Source organism: Pithys albifrons, chromosome 9, assembly GCF_047495875.1.
Source record: "Pithys albifrons albifrons isolate INPA30051 chromosome 9, PitAlb_v1, whole genome shotgun sequence".
NCBI lineage: Eukaryota > Metazoa > Chordata > Aves > Passeriformes > Thamnophilidae > Pithys > Pithys albifrons.
In genome coordinates, this window is record NC_092466.1 from 31,285,624 (window position 1) to 31,313,033 (window position 27,410).

A 27,410-nucleotide genomic window follows, 5' to 3' on the forward strand; every position below is an offset into this window, starting at 1 on the left:
CGCGCTGCTCTGAGAGTCTGTGTGAAAATGCAGCGTGTGTGTGTATGTGTATCAGGTTCTGGAGCAGAGGCTGTCCTGGAGCAGCAGATGTCCTATAGCAGAGGTTCTTCTGGAGCAGAGAATCCCCTGCAGCCAGTGGCAGTGAAGGCTGCAGTGAGGCTGCTGTGTCCTGCAGCCCACGCAGGCTGCAGTGGAGCAGGTGCCTGTGCTGGGCAGTTCATGGAGTCCCATCCTCTGTCCCCATGGAAGGGACCCCATGCTGGAGTATGGGTAGAGTGTGAGGTGTCCTCAGAGGCAGCAGGGTCAGAGAACACGTGCCATGAACTGACTACAACCTACAACCACTATACCTAGTTCCCTGGTGCTGCTGGGAAAAGGAAATGGAGAAAACTGGAAGTGAAGTTAAGCTTGAGAATAAAGGAGGAGTGGAGGAGAGAAGGTGTTTTGACATTTAGTTTTTATTTCTCGTTGTTTTACTCTAATTTAATGGTAATAAATTATTTTTGCCTAAGCAGGGCCTGTTTTGCCAGTGATAGTATTTGGTGAGTTTCTCTGTCCTTACTTTGACCCACAAGTCTTTTGTTGTATTTCCTCTCCCCTGTTCAGCTGAGGAGGGGGCTGACAGAGAGGCTTTGGTGGGCACCTGGCATCCAGCCTGGGTCAAACCACCACACTGGCTTATTTGTGGTGGTAGGAGAATCCTAATTTTTGATTGTTGAGGAAAAGGCATATAGTTTCCCTTCAAGGAGCACTGAGGGAGTGGAAGCAAGCTCACACCTTCCTTCCAGCAACATCACGATTGTATTTCTCACCTTTCATTGCTTTAGGAGGTTGAAGTGTCCTAGAGGATTTTTGCAAATCTACCATGTTCACACTAATATTTCCTTTTTTTAAACTTGTATTTCACCTCTATTTTTTCCCCTGTTTTCTCTTTTGGCTTGGTTGAAGAGGTGTAGTTTTTGGGAGGCAACTTATCTCATGCTGCATGTCAAGAGATGTCAGAATACAAGTTATTCCTTCCAAGAACGCATGAGGTGCTGCATCAGCTCGGAATTTTGCCCTCAAGCCTCTCTATACAGTTGTAGCTACTATGCAATAATTTTCTTCTGGTTGAACTGCCTTGTTGTCTTAGATGGCCAAGAAGTTACTGTGGCTATTGTGGGAGTGATTAACCATCTCCAGCCAGTGTCATGGTTGGATTTTATTGTCAGTACAAAAGCTAAACGTTTAGGTTTCCTTAAATAAATAAGCCCTCTTCCATGTGAAATGTGTTATTAAGTATTCTAAATGCTTTATGAAAAATATATGCATCTTTCACAGTGCTCTCTGTTAGTGTTCTCAGTAAATATTTTGGCAGTTGGAACAGCGTAACACTGGGGTAATGCAGTCAGATCACAGTAAAAGGATACAGGGTGTACTGGATGGGAAATGACAGGCTGTCAAAAATATATTGTACATCTGTTTGAAATGTACCACTGAAATTTTTGTCATTTTACTTCATGGCTTTGTAAAAGAAATCTTAAGGGGAATTCAGTGAACATTTTTTCCCCACATATTTTCTGTTCCTTATGTATTGAAGTTTGTCCTACACACAGCAGCTTACCTTTGTGATATTTCCTTCTATCCTTAATGATTTGTTTTTACTTTAAACTCTGTGGAATTGTGTGTTTTTATAAATTACGTTACATAGTCTCCAGTTTTGGCTGAAGTTAGCTTGGCATGGTATATATGTAAGCTATAGGGAACATCAATTCTGTCACTATTTTTTTATTATGTTCCTCAGGTCTTGAGACAATTCCTTTTGATTTAAATTGAATATTTTTGTAATTGTTCTGACTTGTAATGAGTTTCAGCCAAAAGCATAGTAGAAAATCTGAGTTCTGATCTTAGCAAGTCTTGCTGCTGCTTTATTTTTGACCACATTTTTTCCAATAAGTGGTCTGCAGCTGTGAAAACATCAGTAAAATTTAGTGTCATCATACATTTGGTCAACCATAAATCTTGACGTTTGGCCTGTGTGAAATTTTTGAAACATATTCTATTATTAAAAGGGCATTATCAGTCTGTTGTTTATAATGGTCTTCTGAAAGCTTTCCTTGCGTTATGGGTTTTATCTTTGCAATTGACACATCTGCATGTTTCTCCTTTTGAAGGTAGTTGAAATTGGTGTTGCTATTTTTATTTCCTCATTTGTTTGACAACAAAAGATGTGTTTGTGACTAAAAATAGCAACTATTGATTTTAACTTCCCATTGTGGGAGCAGACAAGTGGGGCCTTTTTCAAACAAACAGGAACAGCGAACGTGTTTCTGTTTCTGCCTTAACTATTTATGTAGACAGCTTCAAGATTTTCTGCTGCTGCTGAAGCACTTGACAGCTTGGTAACAAATTGTGTATAATAATACAAATAACAGCCTGTGTTGCTGGTGTGGTTTGGTTGTTTTTTTCATTCCCATTTTGATTAAAGTTGTAACTGATACATAACACTCTCAGGGTACATCTGCACTGCTGTCAGCCCTGTCGCTCAGGCAGAGGTAGCTGAGCTGGCTTTACATCACTGACTGGGAAGTATCTTGCTGTGGCAAGCAGAGTTCAGTCCAGTCCTATTTCCTTGGTAAGGTGAGGACAGGAGGATCCTGAGTTACTTACCCTTTGGGTGTTTGATGTAATTTAAGAGATTTGGTAAAATGCTCCTTCGTGTGCATTTTTGAAAGTCATGTTTTTGCAAAGTGTGGTTGCTGCATTGTCAAAGACATGCAAGTTTTATCTTCAGCCACTGCAGAGGACTCATCGCAAAGGACAAGCTTATTTTTCTCCAGGGACTCTGGTGCTCATTTCCATTGCTGTGGTTCAAGGTTTTCCCACTCTGGAAAGGCCCTCACCAAAAGTGCAGGGCCAGGGATATCAGTTGGCTAAAACTTGGTTGTAATAATGCCAAGGTCATGGGTTCAATCCCCTCTGTGGGCCACTGACTTCAGAGTTGGACTCCATGATCCTTGTGGGTCCCTTCCAACTCAGAATAATCTGTGATTCTGTGATCTCACTAGGTGTGGGGGTTTTGAGAGCTCTCCCCCATCCCCTTAATCACAGAGGTATTTTGCAATTTGCCATTTAACTATATCACTCTGCTGATGATATTTTCTGCTTCGTGGTGATTTGTGAACATTGTCTGAGAGATTTGAGGAGGATCTTACTATTTTGTTTTAGAATGTCTGGTTTGGTATTTTGATTTGATGCTGTTGACAAGGGATGCCCAAAGCATTTGGAGTAATGTATTGAACAGCCAGAAACTTACTATACATTCAGAAGAGTTAAAATTCTTTGAAGGAAAATAAAACAGTAACGAATAATTCCCTAGTAGCAGTCTATGTTTAAATAGGCTAAGTCTACTGCTGGGAATGTGTACTGGTAGGATTGGTTTAGGAGTTTTTCTTCTGACACACGAAGGTAGCGTTGCCAGAATTAACTCACCTTGGATTGCCTCAGTCAGGCACTACTGTTAACAGTAAAACAAATGGTAAATTCTTTGACACCAGTGAATGTGTATAAAAAATAACTTCACTTCAGATTTTCAGTGGTGGCTAAAGACAGAAATCAAAAGGCAAAAACACAGTATTAAAATAATTGTAAACTTTTAGTCATATGTCTGTGAAGGTTCTCCCCAAACAAACTTTCCAAAAGGATGAGATTGTTTAAATGATTTCTGGACTTCCAATACTTTTTTAAATTACAGAAACATTGATAGTTTTAAATAGTAATTTTCTGCATTGTGTGCTTTTTCCCATAGTTCCTTATCAATGCTTTGTAACAGTATTTTTTCTTATCTGATATCTACGCTGCTTGTAGTGGACAGTGTACTGCTCATCCTTATCGTGAGCAGTAACAAAGACAGTAATGCATGGATGTTGCTGCTAAGAATGTTGTTTCAGGCTCTATGGGGTGAAACAGTTCATGGGAAGCTTCATCTTGCCCTGTAAACTGCTGGGTTTTGATGTGCAGATTACAGAGTCTAATCTGCAATACGGGGCTACAGAGCTTGCCTATCTGGTCAGTTTAAACTGCAGACTTTAGCTGGTCAAAGAATATGTTTTTAGAGCTAAAGGACCTTTAAATGTGTAGAAAGAGATTATAGGTAGCTGAGTGCAAGGTATTTAGAGTTATTTTTAAATAAATTTTTGTAATCATACATGGTTTATATATTGCTATAGTACCACATTACAGGCTAAAGCAGCTGTTCCCAAAGGTCCTCCTTGCTGTGTGTAATTCCCAGAATGAGATGAACCTCATCACCAGCCTGTGTGGTGTGCTGGGCCTGTTGACATCACGTGGGTTAGAGAGCTGCATACTGTGGTAAGCCAGGTACATACTGGGGGCAAGAGAAATTTCTATTCTGCACAAACCTTTTCTAACGTGGTGGATGTTGTGTACTACGTGAGGAATTAGTTTGGGTAGGATTCTCGGAAGTTGTCACCCAGAATATTCTATTTTTTAAGCTACTAACCTGTCCCTTACAGTGTGAGATGTAAGCAGTGGGAGGGAGAAATATGGCTTTTGATGCACCTCTATTTATGGAGTACTGTTGTGACCTGGATTTGTGGAGGGGGGTTGTGCAGGTAGTGAGGAGTGCTATGGGAGGGCCTTAGTTGTTACTAAGAGATGCTGAAAGATAGTTTGATGAGAATAAAAATACTATACCTTGAACTTTCTTATGCTTTTCTTTCTGATACAGTGCTAAATTCCTCATGCTATGCTGATTAAGTAAATCTGGGGTGATCATGAAAAATATCATTTTGCCATATTAAGAAGGATGCTCAGTAAGATGTTGACTAACTGACCAGTAGTATGTAATGGTGGTCATTATAAATACTAAAGTATCCTATGTATTGAACATCCTGAGTGAAAAGATGGATGGGTATTAATTCAGTTTCCAAAACATCAATATCAGTTATTCTTTTCATTCAGTTCTCACTGCTTCTAAAATAATTCAACAGGTTTCTAACACCACTGGTTGCTTCAGTAAAGCATTCATATTTTCTCTACTTGTTAAGAAATGCCTTTCAATAGTTGTATAATGTTAGTATTTAGAGCTATTGTGTTTTCCCTAGCTGGGGCATGTAACTTCAATTATGTTAACATTGCTGACTGTAGGAGTACTCTTTGTATGCTGCATGAATTATTGCTAATAAAACAAAAGCAAACTGACGTCATGCTCTTAACTATGTGAAAGAAACCTTCATTTATTCCATTCCTGTTGTTCTGATGAGACATTTTATCTGAGACTGACTTGTTTACAGTTGGGAACAATAATTTTTCATATTGAAGTACGTGCGAAAGTACTCTGGTACTTAATTAGAGGGGGAAAAAACCTAGTCTGTCCACGGAATGTTCTTTGTTACTCTCAGTGTTGTTTCCTCAGTCTCCTGTGGTTTTTCAGCTAGTCTCAGAGTTTGCAGTATATCTTGCAGTTCAGCAGCAGCAGGGGGAGTAGTGTAGCTTTATTTGGGACCTCTCCTTGACCAGCATGAGAGTAAGTTGATTATTAGCCCAGAACAGTGATGGTCAGGCTCTGAAATCAGTGCACATCAGGAAATCTTCTGCTTTGCTCTCCCTAGGTGAGCTGGAAGCAGGATCCTGCAAGCTTTGCCTTGTTGCACTTCTCTGAAGTCCTGCAGATGTGGAAGTTTACCTGCTACAAGCAAATTGTGATCAGGTCCCATCATGGGGCTGGAAGGGATTTTGGGACATGCACTGGTTCAGCTGCTTGCTCAGAGCTGGGCCAGCACCAAGTGCAGACCAGGACTTTGTCCAGCTTTGCCTTTCAAGCCTGAAAGGGTGGAGATTCCTTCACCCTTCTGGGTTACCTGTTCTATTGCTTAATCGTTTCCATTGAGAAACATTTTCCTTAGTGCTGTCCCATTGTATGTCACCTTTCAACTAAAATACTCCACTCTATGACCATTGTCCCTTGTTCCCCTGCTATGCACCTCTCTGAAGACACTGCCTCATCTCACATTTCATAAAGTGCTTTGACACCTCACTTTGTCAGCTGCATATTCTACTGTTTTATGTATTTCATAGATTTCTTACTGAAATCTCTGCTCAAATGTTTTTGGTCAGTGACAACACAAAAGAAAATATCATCAACTATTCCTATTTTTTAAAGACCATTGCATGGTTAGTGCTCAGTTTATTATACCCTATAACATTTACATCCTGGAATTTCCTATAAGGAGCTGCCTTCTCTATTACGAATACACTGAGCTTCCCTGTAACTGTAGTGTGAGATCCTTGTGTGTGTATCATTCTGCTATAGCAAACATCCTGGGCTTTCTTTTGGTTAGGGAAGGAGTCTGCATAGACAGTAAATTTGAAAATGTAATCAAGTACAGGGTGGAGAATAAATAGCATGGTAATATGTGGTATTCTTATAATATGTTAAGCAGAAACTAATTTTAAACTTTAATTATTGTGCAATCCAGTATCATGTTGGTCAAATTTAGATTCATGAAATTTTTTTTTACACCTTTAAATCTCTGTTGTTTTTACTTGTGAGTTAATTTAATCTTGCTCTGCACATATGTTGCTGTGTTCCCATAAGAATTTAAGATAAAAATAGTATTTTCCATGTAACGGCCCAGCTTTTCTCTGGTGAGAATGTGTTAAGGTATTGTGTTACTGCCATATAATTATAGCTGTCTTACATTTTTGGCATTTCTTGAATTAAGCCCTTGCATACTTCCTCACTATAAAAACGTTATTTAGGTAAGTTACTGACATAATAAAATAAACATTTTAAAATTTTATTCCTATATACATGTTTGTAGGAAGAAGACCAAGATCAAGGTTCCATATGTGAAAAGGAAGAAGACCAAGATCAGGGTTCCATAGGTGGGAAAGAAGAAGACCAACATCAGAATGCTGTAGGTGGAAAGGAAGAAGACCAGGATCAAGGTGCTGTGGGTGAAGAGGAAGAAAACCAAGGTCAGGGTGCTGTACATGGACAGGAAGAGAAAGAGAATAGTCCATTTCTTTCTCTTTCCCAAATTACTGCTTTGTTAGAAGAAAATCTAGGAGGAATGGAAAAGTAAGTAGCAATAACAACAATGCTAGAACAAATATAATAATGAAATAAAAATTACAGTCTATTTGTTAGATTTCTTTTGTGATGGTTATTAGTGTTTAATTGTTCCCTTAATTCATTAATATTTAATATGATTCCTGAAAGGTGGAAGTAATACTGTTGATCTCATATCCAGTCTATTTTACTGTATTTCTTGATTTTGCTTTGACTCCTCTTTTTTTCAACTTATATTTCACATTGTGGTTTCTGAATTTGCAATAGTTTTAAATAGTCTGTAAATTAAATACTAAGGTGTAAATAAGAACAGGCCAATACTAAACTTTTTTTTTATGAGTCTCACATGGTACCTTTTTTGCTAAAACGTTTAAGATTCTGTACTGTAACATGAGTTACTGAAAAATCAAAAAAGGTCTTAAAATTCAGAAAGGGATGGAAAGCTTAAGAAGGTATTAGAAGGTCCCCATTATGGTGCACTGGGGAAATAGGAGGCAGCCAAAGACTTCTGATGTAAGCCAGTCTTGTCTTTCCTGTAGCAACACTCTCCCTTGTTATTGGTGTTTAATAGCAGCTAAATTTAGGAGGCCAGGGGTTCAGCCTGAGACTCCAGACTTATATTTTAAAGATGGAACTTTTCAGAAGTGCTCAAATTATTTAGGAGCCCTTGTGTCCACTGGCAAATTCTTAGTGCATGGAAAGCCAAAGGGCTGGGCCACTGGTCTAGTTTGGGAAGGAAGGGGTGGGGGTAGATATAAAATGCGACTTTGTTCCTCTGAATAGGTGATCATTTAACAGAGATTAAAATATTATTCCTAAAATATCTTCTGCTCCTCCTATTTGTCACTGTTCTGAGGGAAAACACACTCTTTCTGGGATTTTCTTTTTTAAAGAAAACTGGAAAGAAAATTTGCTACCATGAAATAATAATGCAGAAATTCTTTCCTTTCCTGTTTTCTCTTGCACAATAGGCCTCTTTAAATTTAGAGGAGACTGAAGTGTATAACTCACTGGAGACTAAAATGTGCTTAATGACGCGATTCGTTGTGAAACTCTCTCATTAAGAGTAAAAGGAAAAGCACTGAAAGATCGTGGTCTCTTTCTTAGGCTCAGCTGATCACGTGTTTGTACATACACACAGTACAAGGAAACGTAAAGTACATGCTGCTGCATCCAGCTGAAAAGAGCAGAGTTACAGGGTATTTTTGCACTCTAAGCAGTTTGGCAGTGTCATTAAAATTTTGTTTACCACAGTGCATCGTCTCTATTTACAAAAGCAGTTTGAAGGCCACAGATAAGCTTAGAAAATTGGAATAGATCGATCCAGTAGGAGGATTTTGATGTCCTGCATTCCCATCTATCAGGGAATTTTATACCACTACCCATCTTTGTAGGACTTGAGCACCTTCCATGAAGAAAGAAAAAGCAGTCAGGATAACTAGGAAATCTAACTGCCCCATCATTGCCCAGTCATGTACAGACACTGTTGCCAGTGACAGAATATTGAAAAGATGAGTACTGGCATTGTTAGCAGAATCAGAGAAAATCTAAATCCCTGAGAAGCTCTGATTATGAAAACACAGAGTTGGCAGAAGCTTCAGAAAGAGAGGATATGGACTGTTTCAAATGTTGGAAAGTTCAGCTGGCCACGTTCCACTTCTATTTCAGGACACAGTTAAGTGTTTTTAACCGACTTGCATGTGTGCAGCCGTACAAATTTGTCATGGAGAACAAAGGAATACATGTTTTAAACAAAACTGATTGGATTATATGCTTTACTCTGTTAGCTGTTGAAGCTTTAATTAAAAAAAGAAACTCATCTTATTTGACAGTCTATCTGTACTGTCTCGGCGAAACCCCTGAAAATCTAATTGTTTCCTATCAGTAGGTCTGGGATTATTGTCCTTCTTGGAAAGGATGAGAAGGTTGGAGAGGTGGGGAAGACTTTTCCTTTTTACAGGGGACTAGAAACTGTGGTCGCTGTCTCCTGAGTCATCAGGTATAGTTAAGAAGCCAAGGATTGCTTTAGTGTAAAACTCAATTACCTGAGGCATGGCTGAAGTTGTACTGGAAGAACTGCAAAAAAGGTCCTAGCCCCAGTCCCCTCTCTTCATGTGGAAAAGTGCACACAGTTATTATAAAAGACATAACTAATTCTGTGTTTGGATAGAGTAGACATAAATGTGTCAGCAACACATGTGGCCTCCTACAAGGGAGTGTATTTTTTCATAAATTTTGCACGTTAAAGTAAGTGGAAAAATTTTCATCGTGTGCCAGTAAAATAGGATGAGGCTCTTTTACAATGTCTTGACCATTATGAAAGTGCAATTTAATTTCTAAATATTTTTGCTGCTTTCACTAATTATATATTATATTATTTACATTAATTTTGAAATGTAATTTTTCTTCAGAGGAAAAATAATCTTGAAATGGAAACCTTGAAACGGAAACATGACCTTATTATCACTGTAAAACTATCTCAATCAGAATGAAAGAGTGGTAGTAGAAAGTGGAGACTAATTGTTTTCATTTTATCCTACAAACCACTTCCTGATGAAACACTGTTTTTTCTCTGGGATTTTTAGTGTATTTCTCTTTGGTTTTTTTCTTCTTTTTGTTCTTTCATCAGTCTTATCTTAACACTTAAATAGTGTCTGCTGAAACCTGTAGGTCATTGTTTAGTTTTTGCAGCTGATATTTTCTCTGATCATAAATGTTTTTATCTGGAAACTGATAAGTTCAAGAAATTGTGTATATTAGGTATATGTAAATAATATAGTAAATAATAATAAAAAATATTATGGATATAATTACCAGCAGACTAAGTTAAACTTTGGAATCTGTAATTTATTTTTTAATCTCATTATTTTACTCTACAATTTTTTTTAGAATGTTGGAAGAATTTCTGAATTTTACACGATTAAAGACATCTTTGAGAAAAGCTATTTTAATAGATTATTATAGTGCAGGATTTTTGTGGGCTAAAGAAATGAACTTCAGTCCTATACAGCTCTCAGTATTCATGGATCTATTAAATTTCATCTTGGAGAACATCAGCAGTAAGTATAATTACGAATTGTAAAATAAATATCTGAAGTGGAAGGCAAGAATGTTTTGCAGTCATTTTAATAAAGCCATATTGAATTATGAATAATTATAAAATGATTTATTTTCCTCTTGAATATTGGCATGCCAGACCGTGTGCCTGGAAATAATTCCTATTGGCAGATGTTAAAACTTTCATTAGAGAAAACTGTAGTCATTTGAGCAGAATATCCCTCATTCTTTGTTTGTACAGTATGTGGTACAAATGGGCCAGTCCTGAAGAAACCTTTTCTTTGCTGTGGTAAAATAAATAATGATTACAGTAGTGTGAGAGCAAGGAACTCCTAAATTCCAATTCCAGCTGTCTCAGTGACTGACTCACTGTAGCCTTGGGCACATTTCTCTGCTGTTTGAGATATTCAGTACATCCTGTAGCATTACAGCAGGTGAATTACATTTATTTTATCCTTGGAGGTCAACTCTCAGGCAGCTTTTCTATATGGCAAATGCTACACTTCTGGCACAGAATGTGTGTTAACTAAAGAGTGGTGAGGGAAGTAAACTGGCATCGCTGCCGAGGATGAAAAATAACAATGAAGGGACTGTGACTCCTGTGGCTATGAGGAAATTTGCAACAAAGCATGGAGCCTGGGTCTAGTGGGAATGAGAGAGCCAGAAAAAATGGTAGCAGTGTCCTCTAAAACCTTCTTTTTCAGAGATCCTAATGCATGCTTAACATTCACTTTGAAGGTGATTATGTTGAGAAAAGTCTATCCCAGAGGAAGAGCAAAAAGACTCAGCAGTTCCATTCAAAGAGAAGGCGAATATTTAAAATCAAGCTCATAATAGTTATTATACTCTTTCATTGTAATTTAGTTCAAGGGCCCTTCTGACTTGGAATTTTGACAGAATATGTACGTGCTTTATGATCATTGGAATTCCAGTTGTCCTTCCTGTCTCCAATGAGAAAGTATCTTAACATATGCTAACTATATTACTGTAACAATGGAGAAGAATGGAAACCTGTCAGAAACCAGTTTTATGGGGCTGTGTAATGCATGTGTGTGCGACAGCTTGGTAGCACAACTGATTATTAAAGCTGACTGACGTTTTTCAGGAATGTGATCTTAGTTGCATAAAGCTTTGCCAAACTTTAACTCTTTAAGATGAAATTTTCCATGGCAGTGTCTGCCTTGGATTAATTTTTATATATAAAATTGCAACTGAACCAGTTTATTTGGCTTCCAGACAGAGGCTGTGAGACCAAAAAAAGTGTTTTGTGTTTTTTTTTTTAACAGGTCTAATACCCCTGTGCTGTGAGGTAGAGAGAAGGTTTGGCAAGCAAAAGTTGTGAATTTGCTTTTTGCTGTCCTGTGAAAATCCATTTGGATTTGGCTAAAATACATGGGGTTTAGGGAAAGAAAATACAGTTTTTAAATGCTTACAGGGCAATTCTTATATTTTCTTCTCAGATAAGTTCCCTAAATAATACATTTTATAAAGTCTGCTGTAGCCCAAGGCTGAGATGAATTTTTTTGTAATTACTGTTCTCAACTGGTGCAACTTTCAAGACTAAACAATTAACAGCAACATTCTAATGTCTTCTGTATTAAAGACACTTTGCCTTCCCTGCACTGGACCCAAGTGGCCTGGAGAATTAAGATGATTTGGCCCTATAATAGCAAGAATATCATGGAGCAGAAGGAATGGGTTATTTAGAGAAGGAGGGTAGTGGAAATACATTTAGGGCTGGTAAAGGACAAAGGAAAACTGGAGGCTTTTGGTGGATTGGGAGCTAGAATGAGCTGCACAATTTGATCCCTCTTCTATACATTCCTTACCTCACAGAAGTACTGTGAGAGTCTTCTTGAGAGAGGTAGTTGGGGTTGAAAGTCAGGTGTGCAGAGGAAAGAGAACATTTGCATGCTCTGACACCCGACTTGGGCCTGGTGATCCTGTTCTGTGGCTTCACTTCTCTACAATGGGTGGTATAACTGGTTCTATTGCTCTTCCTTGTTTCCCAGGGCTTTTGTTTCCTCCATGTTCTCTGCCTTTCGTTTTTGTCCCTTCCATTATGATTATTTCTATTGTGCTACCTCTCTTACTGAATACTGAGGTGAAATTTTCAGGTCTTTGATTACTGTACCACTAAAGGGCAAAACTATAAAGAACAGAAGTCTTGTAAGTCTTTTAATTTGTTTTCTTTACAAAGAACCAAGGAATGTATCAGTAGAGAATTTAAAAAATAAGGAAAATAAATCTGTTTCATCACTGGTGGATATATCCCCATTCCTTTACTGTAGATTTTTTAGATATAAGAGGGAAAAGTATATTGTATTTGAAGCTTTTTTTTTAACTCCCCAAAGTTCTAGAGATGGCAGACACTGTGTGCAAATCAGAAAGATGAATCTTTTCTTTTTATATGTTTTGCAAACACTGATACATTTCAGATTTTCCTCTTTGTCAAGACAGTTAACAAACAATGTAAATTCTAATTCAAAGCTGCTTTGGCATTTAATTCTGATTTCCAGGGTAAAAATGTAAAGTAATTATCTATTCTGGAGGGGTACAAAAATGTCTTCAAGTTTGATGATACATGCAGGGTATTATGAATGTTCATGTTTAATCTATTATGACTGTAAGCACTTTAAAAAAATCAGTTGCACTTTTAATATTTGTTCCTGTATTAATGGGTTATATTGTAGGGGGCACGGTCAGAAGAATAATATTTTAAAATACATAATATTAAATTTATTTTAAAGATAAAGGTACTCTGCATCTCAAATTTACATATTATTCTGCCTGTGGTTATCTCTGCACAGGTAAGAGGCCAAGCTGTAGAATTTGATCATCCATTATTGTGATCCATTATGAAGGCAGATTGGTGATTTTATGATGGAATTTTAATGCACACACTGTTGATGAGAACAACGGCAACAGAGAGGAGCGTTTGACTGCTGTTGCTCTTTAAGTTTTGTCATGGCTCGTAACTAAAAATTTGAGAAGTTTTATAATTAAAATGAGTCAAAAAAACCCACCCCACCCTGTCATGTTCATAGTTAGAGTTTGTTCTTTGGAATTATTTTGCAGACAAACGCATGACCTTAGGAGATAATTTAAAAGAACTGGAAAGAGCAATGGCTGAAACCAGAGAAACTGATTCAGAACAAGGAGGTGACTTGAATTTCTTCAGCATTGAGCAAGCCAAAGCAATCATTGATTACTTTGTTAACAGGTATTTATTTCTACAGGTTCTATTATTTCTTATTTCAGTAATTTAACATAGTGGGGAAATGACTGATAATTTTATTGTTGTTTTTGTTATTATTATTATTATCAAATAATTAAATTATTGACATACTAAAACATATCATTAAATTGCAATTATTTAACTGAATATGTTCCTCCTGTGCTAGTATGCTGCACAGACCAAACCTTAAACCATTCAAAAGAAGAGAGATTATGCAAGTAGCAGATGAGATCTGGCCTCAGATGTCAAAGCCCAGAGAATAAATTTAGACTGGTAGTTTATCAAAATGTAAGATTATGCTGAAAATATTCCGTCTGGGTTTTGTTTTGAGTGATAAAAGGAGAGAGTTGGAGTGGTACATAAAGACTATTCTTGGTTTATTTTTAAAACATGCTACTTTATAATTCCATTTAAATAGAATTTTAGGTCTTGTCTATAACTCTTTAAGTATTTGTCTGGCCTTGACAGCTGTAATGGACTTCTTAAGGGATTTAAAGTGTTTTACTTTACAGAATTAAGGCTACTATCATATAGGAGTCATAAAAATGTTGCATTTCAAAAGCAGCACAAACCCAGTATCTACATGAAAATGTTTCGTGGCAGAGACACAGAAAGAGGTGCAAACAGCAGTCATTTAGTTATTTATCTGAGAAGAATACTAAGAGTCTGATAGCAGCCAGTCACACCTCTCTACATAAAGTTTTAACTATATAGTGATGTCTACAGACCTCTCTCCACTGAAATGACATGGTTGACACTGGCTGTACTCACATACCACTGTTCCCAGTACATGATGGACAGAATGGTTCTCAAGCTGTTCTATCACCCATGAATGTTGGGGGCAAGGAGATGGAAAATTAAGAAGTCGCTCTCGTTGTATGTGCTCACACACTGCACGTACCTTGTGCTGTGTCTGTAGCCCTCCAGCTGTTCTCTCACCTGAGTGGTGATTGGAGGGGGGTTTGTGGCAGATGGGCTTAAAAATTGGTTAAGATCATGACTGTTCCATACATAGATTTGTTGGGAATTTTCAGACTTTTTTTTTTTGCTAGGAAAAGTTTAACACATCAAAGAGAAGGTTTTTTAGAGTGTCTTCCTGAATGCAGAAAAGTATTTCCTCTTGAAGACAGGCAAAAATACTAGGATAGCTATAAGCCCTCCAGTTCAGAGTGCTGGGATTCAGACTGGGGATTTAAACCCATCACAGGCGATTTCTCTTACAATTGGGCTATAAAATTATTCTCTTTCTTCTGCTGTCTGATTTTTTTTCTTTTGTTTCTTGTTCATGGAAAATACAAAACACTTCAGGTTCTTCCTGTATGAAATGGGAACATCTCTTTAAATCTCAAATTTCTGTAGTCAAGGCAAACCAATGTCCTGCCAAGTACTAGCCCTGAACTAAAAGGAAACTTGGCATTTAAGATGTCTCACTCAACTTCTTTTACTTCTCCCTTCCTGTCTGTGTCTTTTGTATATTTATAAGGAACAAATGTTCTTTCCAAGTAGCATGTCTAAAGCTCTTGTGTAAATTATCCATTGAGAGATATCTTGTCCATGAAGTAATTCCTTCACAGTCACAAGAATTTTGTCCAAGAGATTAGGTGCTCCATCCTTCTAGCACCAAAGTATTAACTGGGTAGGAATACAGTCAAGCCACAAGACTTTTGCAACAGAATGGTATTTTGGCTGCCAGATCTGTGGTTGTGTGTTCAAGCTGCACAATTTATTACAAGTGTGTGCTGTTGCAAGATCGTGGATATACACACTTACACTGAAATATGTTGTGTGTGTCCAGTTTGTGCACTTCATTATTTCAGTCATTGGAATATTTTTCTTAAATAAGAATGGAATCAGCAAACTTACATAGGTGTACTTTGAACTTTGTAAACTCAGAAATAGGTTGACTGAGTTTTATTACAGCTCAAATTAATGTATTACTTCAACATTTTTTTCTTGTTTAATTTTAAATGATAGACCTATAGCTTTTTTTTCCTACTCAGGACAGTATGACATGTTGTAATTCAGATCATATTTTTACGGATGAGCTCTAAACCCAGGGGATTTATAATGGAAACAGGGGCAAATGTTTGACTACATTGGCACAAACTGTGCAGCAACTATAATGACACCTTCAGGTTTGGTGAAAGGTGACAGTTATCATCTTTTTATCTTGTCTCCTTGGGCAAACACACATCAACATAACTCTTGACATTTTCTTTCAGGAAGCAGTGGAGCTGTGGAAACATGTCATTGTTAATCACCCTCAGGTTCTCATATGACATCATAAAAGGGTCTATTCTTAATCTTACTTACACGAGCAAAATTATTTTTGTGTGGTTGCTAAAAACACTGCTATGGAATTTTTTAATTGTTCATAACAGATAGAAAAAAAAGCATTTTCTATCATGCCAATAGAAGAGAGAAAACTACACCCTTTTTTTCAGGATAAATATTGATGTATAATTTACATGATTTGATGTAAAGAGCATTAGATGGACGAGTTCTTTCCTTGATACAGGATTAAGGGTGCCAGGTTGAAGAGAGGTCTGTTTAAAAATAAAGACATAAAATTCATAAATGCCAAAAATAAGTACTTGTATTTTTGGCATATTATAAATTATTTGTACCTGCAACATACTTCATTAAGAATATCATAATACATTTGAAGTGGATGGGGAAAAGACCTGATTTTTAGGTTTTGTAAATCTGGCTCATTTCCAAAGCACTGGAATAAGTAATAGAAAAAAGTCTGAAATGTTGATTTCTGCCAGTGCAGCTGGAAAGATGTATGTCTTATTTCTTGTCTGTGATGTTCATAAAATATCTTTTTTGTATTTTTTCAAATAATCCCTGGTAGAATTTTGCCAAATAATAGGTGTGTATGAGAGAGCGCGTGTATTTCAATAAATTGGTGTGAGTCATTTCCTGGTTAAGTCCTGAAGTCTGTTTAAACATAATTTCTATATCTCCACTGAAACATATCGGGAATTCTTTGGTGAAGTGCTGCAATAAAAATGTACTGCAAATGAAATGGCAAATATTTTAAGAACTTAATTAATTGCCTGTGTGTGCTGGGTTTGGGGGAAGGGCACATGTAGTTGATGGTGGCCAAAGTTCTTATGCAGGCCTTGTAGGTATCAAGGCAAGAAGAGGCATTGCTGCCCCACTGATGGCTCTCCTAAGGAAAGAACCTGTGTCCTGTCCCTACAAATATTGCTGTACTTCTCAGGGATACATCAGGCAGGAGGAGTGTGATAAACTCTTGAAATCATCCTTCAGCCTGGACTTGCTATGAAATCACAGAGCTGTGTTTTAAATTGTATGTCAAAATGACATGACAGAAGCCAGAAGTTCTGTATCATGATTTTAAGAGGAGAAGTAATTGTAACAGATGGACTGTGACAAACGAAACCTTTGATTAAACAAATGCCATATCATTGATCATTAAAAAAGGAAACAAAGAATAATATTTAAAACACGTGAAAAGGAAAGCCATGCATGTTTTAAGGAAGATAAATATTTTGGGCCATTGAGAAAGTCTATTTAAAGTTACTTTTGTTGTAATGCACAAAACTGCTGTGTGACAATGTAGTTTTTTTAGTTTTTCTTTGAGGAAATACTAAGCTGATTTTGCAAAGTGACCTTGAGAGAATAAATGCTTCCATTCTTTATTGTTTTGGTGTTCCAAGATCAAACTTGCTCCCTGGACTGGCAGCCCATCCCAGAATCTGAAAGTTGATTTGGCTTTGTTTCCTTCTTGTCTGCTATTGCTGATATTAAAGGCATAAGTATCCTGGTGATAAGTGTTTCAGGAATTACTTTTTTCAGAGGAGAACTTTGTCTTCTCAGAGTTTAATTTTGTAAGGACTTAAGTGGATGTATTTTTAAGTACCACACTCTATTTTCTACAGCCATCTGATAGTATATCCTGCAAACTAAATATACTACCTGTTACACCTGAAGTTAAACAACAGTTTTAGAATTTAGAATATTACCATCCTGGAGGGTAACCCTTAGTTTAACAAAATTTGTAATATTGTTATCTTTCCAAAGATTTACAACTGTAATATTCTGTATTCTCTTGATTTTCAGCTTATTTAAATACTACAGAGCGTATGAATACCTTTTCCACGGTCCTGGAGGACTTGAGTTAAGTGATGAGGTGAGTCATTTATATAGATGGAACTCATTATGCAGAGTTATTTAACGAGTGCACCGTGGCATATGTTTTATATTGCTCAAAGCAACTTCATGTCAACATTCCTGCATTACTAACGTAAAATGGCTGATTAAAGAACACAAGTTAGATGTTTTTATCCTCATATTCAAAATTAATTTTGGATTTCAAAACAGTGTAAATGCACTGCTGGGTTAAGCTGTTAGTTGTGTTAAATTAGGAACATTTTTGTGGATGTATTTATAAGTTGATGCATGTAATTTGAATTAGCAACGCATGAGTCTGGCTCTACCTTAAAATCAGAAGAGGTTGTGTACCATGCCCAGTCTGACCAGAGCCCTAATATTTATGTATTCCTGTGTATGTGCAGGGTTTTGTTTCTACTGTAGCCACCAACAGGTAATTATACTGACTGTAAAGAAACAAGAGAGAGAGAAATTGAGCATTTTGAAAGCATCCAGCTAATAACAGTGAGTTGGCTTGTCTGTAAACTTTGTCATGTATTCTAATTTACATGGGGAAAGAATACATCAGAAAATGCACTGATGCAGGATGTGGCCTTTAATGAAATGGACAGATTCAATTAGTCAAATAAACCTTTCTTTAGCCTGACTGTGCCTTTTGAGGATATACGTTACAATAGTGAAGAGGATTTGCATTTTAAATTTGTATTAGGAGATAACTAGTTGCTCAGAGGCACAGTAGTGATTTTTTTTGATGGCACTTATATTTTAGCTTATCAATACACAGTGAAGTTAAAATTAATGCACTGGAAAATTTTCTTTACACTTTCAGTGGGTGATTGGACTTTATAAATGATGTGAGATATTTTCTTTCCATATTGCTTTTAAATAGCCATATTATAAAAAAAAGCACTTTTCTTGACATGGATGCAAATATTTGGAAATTATTCTCCTAGTTTCTAAGGTGGGTTAAAAATCCAGCTATGACAAAACTGTCAGGTAGAGCAGGACTTCAGCATTGCTGTGTTAGGATGGGTGTTTCATATTAGTTAATCAGATCAATGGGTGGTTAGCACTTCCTAATTGGTAAAATTGATTTGAAGAGGCTTTGATAAAGTAATTCTTGTGTAAATTTTGGTAATCCAGCAAATCAGTTTTAGACTGGCATAAAAGAAATGTGTCTGTGTTTTTTTAAAACCCGTTTCTAGTGGGTGAGATCAGCACAGGCTGTGGCAGCCATGGAAGGGTGGTTTTCCTGTGCTGGGGAGCACCACCTCTGCCTCCAGGGAATTGCTGGGATTCCAGTGATGATCCACCAAAGCAACAAGTGCCATCTACCGTTATAACTGCCACAAAAACCTGCAGGACAGTTGTTAGCCATAACTGCTTTATGGCCATTTCTTACCTATGGCACCACTTCGGTTTAATCCATCTGTTTTGTATTCTGAGTACCATGGCAGAGAGCTTTTGATTTGTCCAACCACACTCCAACACCCAAGAAAATCAATACTTATATTCTGTTAGAGTCTATTTTGATAGGGTGATGCATTGTTCTTCAATAAGTAACAGTTTAAGGCATTGAAGCTGCACATACAAATTTATGGTATTATTTGCTCTTGCTTTATGTGTTAAAATGGGATGAGAGGTGAATCCAGCATAGACTTCAAGCCCTTTTGCTACAACTTTGTTATATTTAGAAATGCTTATGTATAAAGAAGAGCATTACTTCTGTATTTGCAGTCCCTTGGATGAGCAGCTCAGACCCCAAGGAGCTGGTGGGACTGCCGTGGTTTGGTGTGTGTGGCTGTGGCAGGAACACACCTTGCCCTGCAGTGGATCTGCTCAGGGGACAGGAGATGGACTGGGGTATGTCTGTGCTGAAAGTGGACAGTGAATCTGTGCTGAAAGGCTGACTGCAGTCCTGCTATGTAGACCAATGTCTCACAAAAAAAAAAAAAAGCCACTCCAGACACAGCACAGCCCACAGCTGGATGTGATCCTGACTCCAAGTTGAGTGTGATTAATGTCTAAAAAGTTTTCTTTTAGCTCCAGCAATAAAAACCAGTTCTGTTGGAACAGGGCACTGTAAATTGTAATGGCCAGATTTGCCGAAATAACAAGAACCGTAGTGTTCCAAGAGCTTAATTACAGTATTATCTCCTTTTGCAAATGAACACTTTGAGACAAGTCAGTGAAATGACTTGCTTCAACAGAATTGATTTGCTTCCAGTGAAATGGCTTTAGCTCAGTGAGATGTGTGCCCAAAGAATTACCTACTGAATAAAAGCCCAACAGCCTAACGAGAGTTGCTGCTCCTTTAAAAGAGATGCAGCACAACAAATAAAAGCCATACTCAGTGTTTAATGGATATCCTTTCAGAGAAACCGCAGTGTGTGTTTTCCAGAGAAATCTTACAGTGATGGGTTGTAAACTCATTGGAATTTTTTTTTCTCTAGCACAGGCAATTATACAGTGTTCTCAATCAGGTTTCCTTTTTGATCTTTCAGTGCAGTTATTTCCAAATGACCCTGTCATTTCCTGTGTAGCATAAAATCTGACAAGAAAAGGGAAATGACTCAAAACTCAGATTATGCATACAATATCTGTGGCCGTGCCGCTTAACAAAATGTAAGTTATTTAAATGTAGCACATAATTAGTGGAGCTTCACAGTCTGATTAATATTCTGCATTCGACGCAGCTAGCATAATGGAGCCACCTTTGTAAAATACACAGTGTTTAAGTCTTTTAAAAAAAAAGGTAAAAAATGCCTGGCTAATTTAAATTTATTTTTTTTATTGTATTGGCTAAAGCCTTCAAACCCCAAACTGCCTGAGGTGATCATATTGCCTAGGAAAAAAAAAGGTTAAAACAGAAAGACACGAATGCTTGGTTAGATGATAAAACACACATCACACTTCTAACCTACTTTGACAGTATTTAAAATTTAAAACTTGCCTTTCCAGCTATCAAATCCCTTACTTCTCCTTCATTCCAGATCTACAAAGACCTATATATTATGTATGCATGAATACCTGTTAGAAAACATGACGGTACAAGGAACTGCTGAGAAGTGTTAACATTGCCAAGTAAATTCATTGCTTTCTTTCCTGTTACTATTATGAGCAGTTCCCCCCCATTTAGAATGATTACAGGAGAAGCTGTGCTTTAGCTGTTTTATGGCTATGATCCAAAATAAAATGTATGTAGTGCTAACATACCAGGGTTCTTTAGGAATATTGTTGTTAAAGATAGTGGGTTTTTTTTCTTTTGCCTGTTCTGGAGGTTTTGCTCCCTAGTTGTGATTTAGTGCACCTATATTAGTCTGCAATTTCAAGGAAAGTGAAGGGACTACAGACTAAATCTGGATGTGCAGGGATTCAGTGGAGCAATTCCTATTAACACATGTCAGATCTTATAACAGAGGTTTAAATTGTTAATACGTGAATTGTGTAGAAGTTTTTATTCTTTTCTATTTCTATGTTCAGTTAATTTATTTTCCTCTGATAGGATGATATATTACAGCACATCTTGTAATTTTTTTCCTCACATTTACAAATTGTACCTTATACTGCAGTTCATGTTTTTTGCTGCTCTCTGTTGTGTATTTTTGGATGGAATGAGACTAAGGCCTTTTGGGATTATGTCTGCTTTGAAACATTTCCTAGTAAAAATAATGTGGTTGGTAAATCTAGTTTTATTCCTAGTTGCTTTAGCCAGCCTGATGGAGTAATCTGCTATTTTATGGCCCAGATGACTAGCTAAGTTTGACTTCTTGAAATAGTAGTGTACAATGTAATTTTCTTTAGAGATGTCATAGTGGGTCAGGTTGCAATAAAAATATCGAAGATTAAGTTTAATGGCAGTGCAGATTCAGTATTATAGCAGTCACTAGATATCATCCTCTGTACTTAGAGTTCCAAAACAGTTTCCATTAATGCCTTCTTTCCATGTACTCCTTACTTTCTGAAACATTAAGCTTTTGGACTATGTCTGGTCTTTATCCAATTGTGGGTTGGGTTGTTTTTTGTTTTTTTTTAAATTTGAACAAAAGCCCTTCTGCATTTGAATTTAAGGTGGTGAATAGGAAGAATATACTATTTGAAAGCTAATAAAGGATTTTTTTTCTCTGATGTCAGAAGACCTGAAGTCTGGGACTTGACTTTAATATGTAATCCTCATTAGGTGTTGCATATTTAGATTGGTTAATCAATCATTGTTTAAACAAATTTGCTCAGTGATTTCTTGAGAACTGCTTAAAGATCTCTGAAAACAGAACATTTCCATAAGCATATCAGTTCATACTAGAGAGACTCATTCCCCAGCTAATGGAGTGCTTTTCAAAGCCCTGAGGTTTCAGATATTTGTAATGCTTAAAAAACAGTGAGTTGATTTTCCGTAGCTTTGTTTTGTACACATCACCATGGCAAAGGCATCAAGAAGAGCAGAGGACTGGAAGGGATGTCTTCAATTGTCAGCTCTACTGCCTCTTTCTGGTAGTGAAACACACATAATCCTCTTGAGAAACTTGTCAAACTCCAATTAAAAAAGTTAACTTTTTTTTGGTTTTGCTCTTCCAGTTAGAAAGCTGCCCTGGTGCCTGGTTTCTGTAATGCTTATGAAACTTCAGTTTCTAGTCAAGTGTATTCATGGCAAGCTTATGTGCATTTGTCCTTATGCCAATTTGTGCCAGCATTGACCTTTAGCTCTCGCTCCATCCCCAGTGTTTATTTTTCTAATGTATAAAGGGAGAGCGATCTTATTGTCAGCCTCCATTTAGCTAGACTAGAAAAGCCAGCCTTCTCTAATCTTTGCTTTCAAGGTAGACTTTTGATACCTGTATTCTTACAAAGGTAGCAGCCTCTAGTCATCTTGTTGGCCTTTTTCTATAATTGTTCCACTTTGAATCAGTTTTTTTTAACGTAAGTGACCAAACTGAGATAATATTGTTGCTGAGATAAAAGCAAGGCCTTGTAAAATATCAATAGTGCTTTCTTTTCCTCTGCTGGGAATAGCCTACATGATAGGTCCTAGAAGCACGTTTTATACCTGTATCATGTGGTTGCCTCATCGTACATCTGCTATTCTGGTTCTCCTTTATTACTGCATTTTCCAGCTGAGGTACTCCCAGTGCACAGTAGGTGTTAAAAAAATCATGTCCCCGCAATGTCACCTTCCAATTTGTCATTGAATACAAGACTGAATAGTCTTCAAGGCCATTCAGTCCCATCTGTGTGATACTCCTGCCCACTCATGAATTGATCATGTCTCTTACATTGCTTTTGTCTAGAAAATTAGTTATTTAATAAACTATGAAATTAGACTGGCATTGTGAGTCTTTGATAAACTGATGTTGTGTTACGTTCCATTTCTCTTTCAATTCCATGCTTTCATTTATTTTTCCTTCAAAACATGTTTGTCAAGCCTTTACTGCCATGAAGATCAAAACTACAGCTTCAGGAGCAGGTTCGTTATTTTACGATTGTAAATGTTTTGAACTGGCAGATTGGTACTTGGTCTTTTGATGTCCATTACAGAAGTGTGTGGTATCCAAGATAGGATGACTGACATAAGCAGCAAGAGAGCCAGTGGGTTTTGTGACAAAAATCACAATCTTGAAGCCTCCTATGACTATAAACAGAGAGATCTTGAAGGACTTGTGATAAATCTGAATGGAAAGTGGAGTCTGTTGGAATTGTATGCAGAATTATTATTTAAGCATGGTAGAAACTACCTTTGTTGTTATACTCGTTCACCAGTAGGAGAGATACACTGACCTTTAACAGCCACATTTCCATGTGGGTCTCATGCTGATGGACTTTTACAACAATTGTAATGTTCCTGAGTTTTGGTAGCTGCACTGCCCTGCCCTGAAGGCCAGTGAGAGCTCCAGGGAGCTGGTGGAATTCATAAGCCAGTGCCGAGTACTTTTACAATGCTTTAGAGAATGATTAACAAAATGTTTTTTAAATTATTTTCTTAGGAAACATCAAATACAAAACAAAACCTGCTCTTTAACTCAGTAACATGCATGAAGTCACGAAAGAGAATTCAGGCAGGAAAACTGCCAAGTAGCTGACATAGGCAATGCCTTCAGTTTGCTGAGCACGATGGTTCTGACTCAGCCAGCCTTTAAACAAGCGCCTCTTTTTAAGAAATTGGGAACTTTCATTTCAATGGACCTATTCACCATACACAGAGTTAAACTGAGAAGTGACTGGGGTCACATTGTTCAGCACTGTGAAGGATAAAAAGCTAAAGACACCAGAGAAAAAAAAATTGAAGCTCATCATCACTTTTTAGTTCAGTTGTACAGTTGACAAGGCATCACATTTTTTGACTGTATGATGTTAAATGAGAGAGGGGGGAAAAAGTCCATGAATTCTTGGCATGAAAACATTTCTGGAACTGTGCAGGAATTAATATATACACAGATGTGCACTATGAGATTTTTTATTATTTATTTAGAAAGTGGCTTTAGTTCTGTATGCATGTGTTTGTATGTATGTAAACATACATAGTTGTGATAACAGCCCTAATGACTTGTTTATTTGCTGGAATGCTGCTCAACTAGGAATTGCAGGCTTTGACTAGGACAGTCAGTATGTTAATGACAGCATGTTTCTGCTATTCATCAGAATGTTCTACAGTCCAAATGATTAAGTGCTGTATCAGGAGACTGCAGCACATGTTTAAAAATAGTTATCAGTCAAGATATAAATTTTAATAGAAGACGTTGAGATTGGCAGAAATGGATTGACTTGGAGAAATTTTAAAGTGGTTAAGCAAAGTAACTGAAGGCAGACTATTAGGATATGAATTTTGTTTTACTTTTCTTATATTCCTGAATAGCTCACTCTCTTGATGCCCTTTGGAAGTTCTACTTGTTTTACTTGACCAGCATAAAACCAAGTACTTGGAACTGAGCAAAGATCAGTAATTTTGTTTCATAGGAGATTTTTTTGTAGTTTAACTCCATTTAAAACAAAAAATAAACACATAACAGAATTGCTGTTCTTACATGCCTGTGTTTAAACTCCCTGGCACCAAAGCAGTGCCCTTGAAGGCCTTTTCAGAGCCCAAGCTTCGTCCTGGTGCCATGCAGTGTACTTGGCTCTGCAGGAGCAAGGTCCACTTGATCCTGGGGTCCATGTTGTGCCCTCAGCTTTCCAGAAGGCAAGTTACTGGGGAGCCAGGAATCTGGAAAAGAGGCTGTTGGGTCAGCCAACATGGCAAACTGTTGGAAGAGCTTTGTACTTAAGCTGGTAAGAGCAAGGTAGGCCGCTGCTGGCATGTTGGCAGGAAGTTAATTGCACAAACTCTATCCTCATTTTTAAGTAATTCAGAGAATAACATTTGAAAAGAATCTGCCCTCTTCCCCACAAAAAAAAGGACACATCTTATTTTGAATCCAGTCCATTATGTCTGCTGCAGGACAGTGCTATTTTCAGTGTTAAACTCATCCATACAGGAGTTTTTCAAGAAGGTGCCACATTTCTTTTATATTTTGCTGGTTCAGATTTAACTGCCTTTATTTAAGGTTGTTTGCTATCAGGTATCATTTTGGTACCTGAAGACTGGTTTTCCAGAGCAATTACCCTATTTCCAAAATTTCCAGCATAATTTTTGTTAATTGGCAGACAGAGATCCATGAACTTATACTACAATGGACAACTATTTTTGTACCCCCTACTTTTGTCTACAGCTTTTCATCATCTTGAAAATTGTATTCATAAAAGTATCTGTGGAACAGGCAAGTGATGTGATATTTCATGGGAATGTATCCCCCTGGGTCAATAGTTATGTATCAAATTCATACATCTTGTGACCTTATGTTATGAATAACATGTTGACCTTATTCATATAAATAAACAGCATGACATTTCTTTACTGTGGTGATTTATAATCAATATACATTTTAATAAATTTTTATCCCTTTAGTTGATGTTATGAGGACAAATGTAATCCAAGTCTAAATAACAGACAAGTTTTGCAGTCTTTTAAAATCCTTTTTAAAATGCGCCAGAAAGTTTCCATGTCTTCTAATTTCACCTTGAATTTTATGACTTGTCACAAGATACAACATAAAGTATTTTTACTGAACATTGAATCTGATGTATTTGAATTTTTAATTCATAAAATGTTATTTTGATTTCCTATAAATATGTTAAGCTCAGCAAATTGTGGTGTTACTCTTTAGAAAGCTGTTTTATAGGATGTCTGGTTGGTATGTGAGGTAACTTATATTGCTACTTAGGCTTACATTTAATAAACCTTAGCTAGGAAAATTGTTTAAATTTCAAAGAAAAGATAATAAATAAAATGAGGGCATAGAATATTAATGTGAACTGTGCCTTTATTTTGTTAAAGCATTCAAAGTTAAATAGTGGTGGTCTGTTAACAATCTAGGGCTATTTGGCAAGTCTCTAAACTTACTCAATAATCAAAACATAAAAGGACAATGGAAACTTTTCACAATAAAAGAAAAAGGAGTTGAGTACAGAAACCAAACAAATTATTCTCTGCTTTTTCTTGGTAAGGAGGTGAACTTTATAGGAAGGGCAGCAAGCTCTGGGTTAGGGTTGCCTTTTCCTGTCTTTGTTATAAATTACATCTGTCTGTGAAGAATCCTCTCCAGTCATTCATGGTTCATGGCTACGGGGGAGGTGTGCGTGTCTATCTGGAGTGGGGCAGAGAGAGGCAGTTTGTGGGGGAGCCTTCTTTTCATTTTACTGGTTTGTTTTTCACTTAGGAAATGGCAGTTCTAAGCATTAATTTGCTTACTAAATATACAGATGGATAAAATTCCTAAGATCCCAGCTGTGTAAATAGAATATTAACAAAACAACTGTTTTCTTCAGCGTTTGTATTATCTGTTCTTTGTAGCTTGCTAGACTTTTGGAAGACTTAGGCACCATTTAGGTTCAGTGTAATCGTTCAAAATGTGTTTATAAGGGCTTAAATGAGGAAAACATTTGGCAAAGGGGTGGACTTGATCCAAAGCACAATGCTTGATTCTTTCATGAGAGTCTGAATATATTGCAACAAGATTGTGAGGCACCAGAAATATGGGAAGAAGCTGCCAAATGGTACTGGAAGGAGAGCCATGTACATACCTGGGTGCAGAGCACTCTGCATGTACCTGGTGAGTGCCCAGAGAGAACAAGCTGAGGCAGCCCATGTGTGACTGCAGACAGGAGAGAAAAGGGCCAGAACCACGTCACAATATTATTTCTTTGAAGCTAAAACTTCGTTATGTATCTCCAGCATACTACTCTCAGAAAAACAACATTAAATAAGTAGAATATACTGTATCTCCTCAAGGCAGGCTGGAAAAGATGGCAGTTGGAGCCTTTTGGTGTGTTTCATGGTTAAGACTATTATCTGAAGTATTTTGTGGTTTGGCTTCCCATTTGCATGGTTGAAAATTTGGTATCTCCTCTTGACCAAGTTAAAGCGGAGAGAAAGAATACTAAATTATTTATACTTAATGTTTGCTTTTTCTTAATTGTAGGAGTGGGCAGACTCTTTGGCTGACTTTAAGATGCTAAGGTGGTGAGACTTGATCATCTTTTTTCAGGCTGATTTCACCCTCCCATTTTGCCCTTGTCTTGGACTGCAAAGCCTATGCCAGAGTCCATGTGGGTTCTGCAGACTTACATTGCAGCTGGTGCGGAGTCCAAATAACCCCACATGTCTTCACCTTAAATATGTCAACTTCCTGCTCTTCACTTTTATGACAAGTGGTCCTTGTGACCTTTTTGGTTGGTTCTGCAAGAATCCAGCAATATTGTGGAAACACATTCCAGAAAATATTGTTAGTACTCCCACAGCACAGAACATTCTGCATGAATTACATGCTAATAGACATATGACTGTTTTCTCAGTGTTAGAATTCTTGT

At 37.2% G+C, this 27,410-nt stretch overlaps 1 protein-coding gene across 2 annotated transcripts in view; it reads left to right on the forward strand.

The window, feature by feature from the left end:
• CABCOCO1 (ciliary associated calcium binding coiled-coil 1) overlaps window positions 1-27,410 on the forward strand; it is a 50,752-nt gene that overhangs the window by 475 nt on the left and 22,867 nt on the right. For both annotated transcript variants that reach the window (XM_071563603.1, XM_071563604.1), the window contains exons 2-5: window positions 6,825-7,084; window positions 9,965-10,134; window positions 13,211-13,355; window positions 17,463-17,532. In XM_071563603.1, coding sequence (XP_071419704.1) covers window positions 6,825-7,084; window positions 9,965-10,134; window positions 13,211-13,355; window positions 17,463-17,532 — 645 coding nt within the window. The remainder of the gene's footprint in view (window positions 1-6,824; window positions 7,085-9,964; window positions 10,135-13,210; window positions 13,356-17,462; window positions 17,533-27,410) is intronic.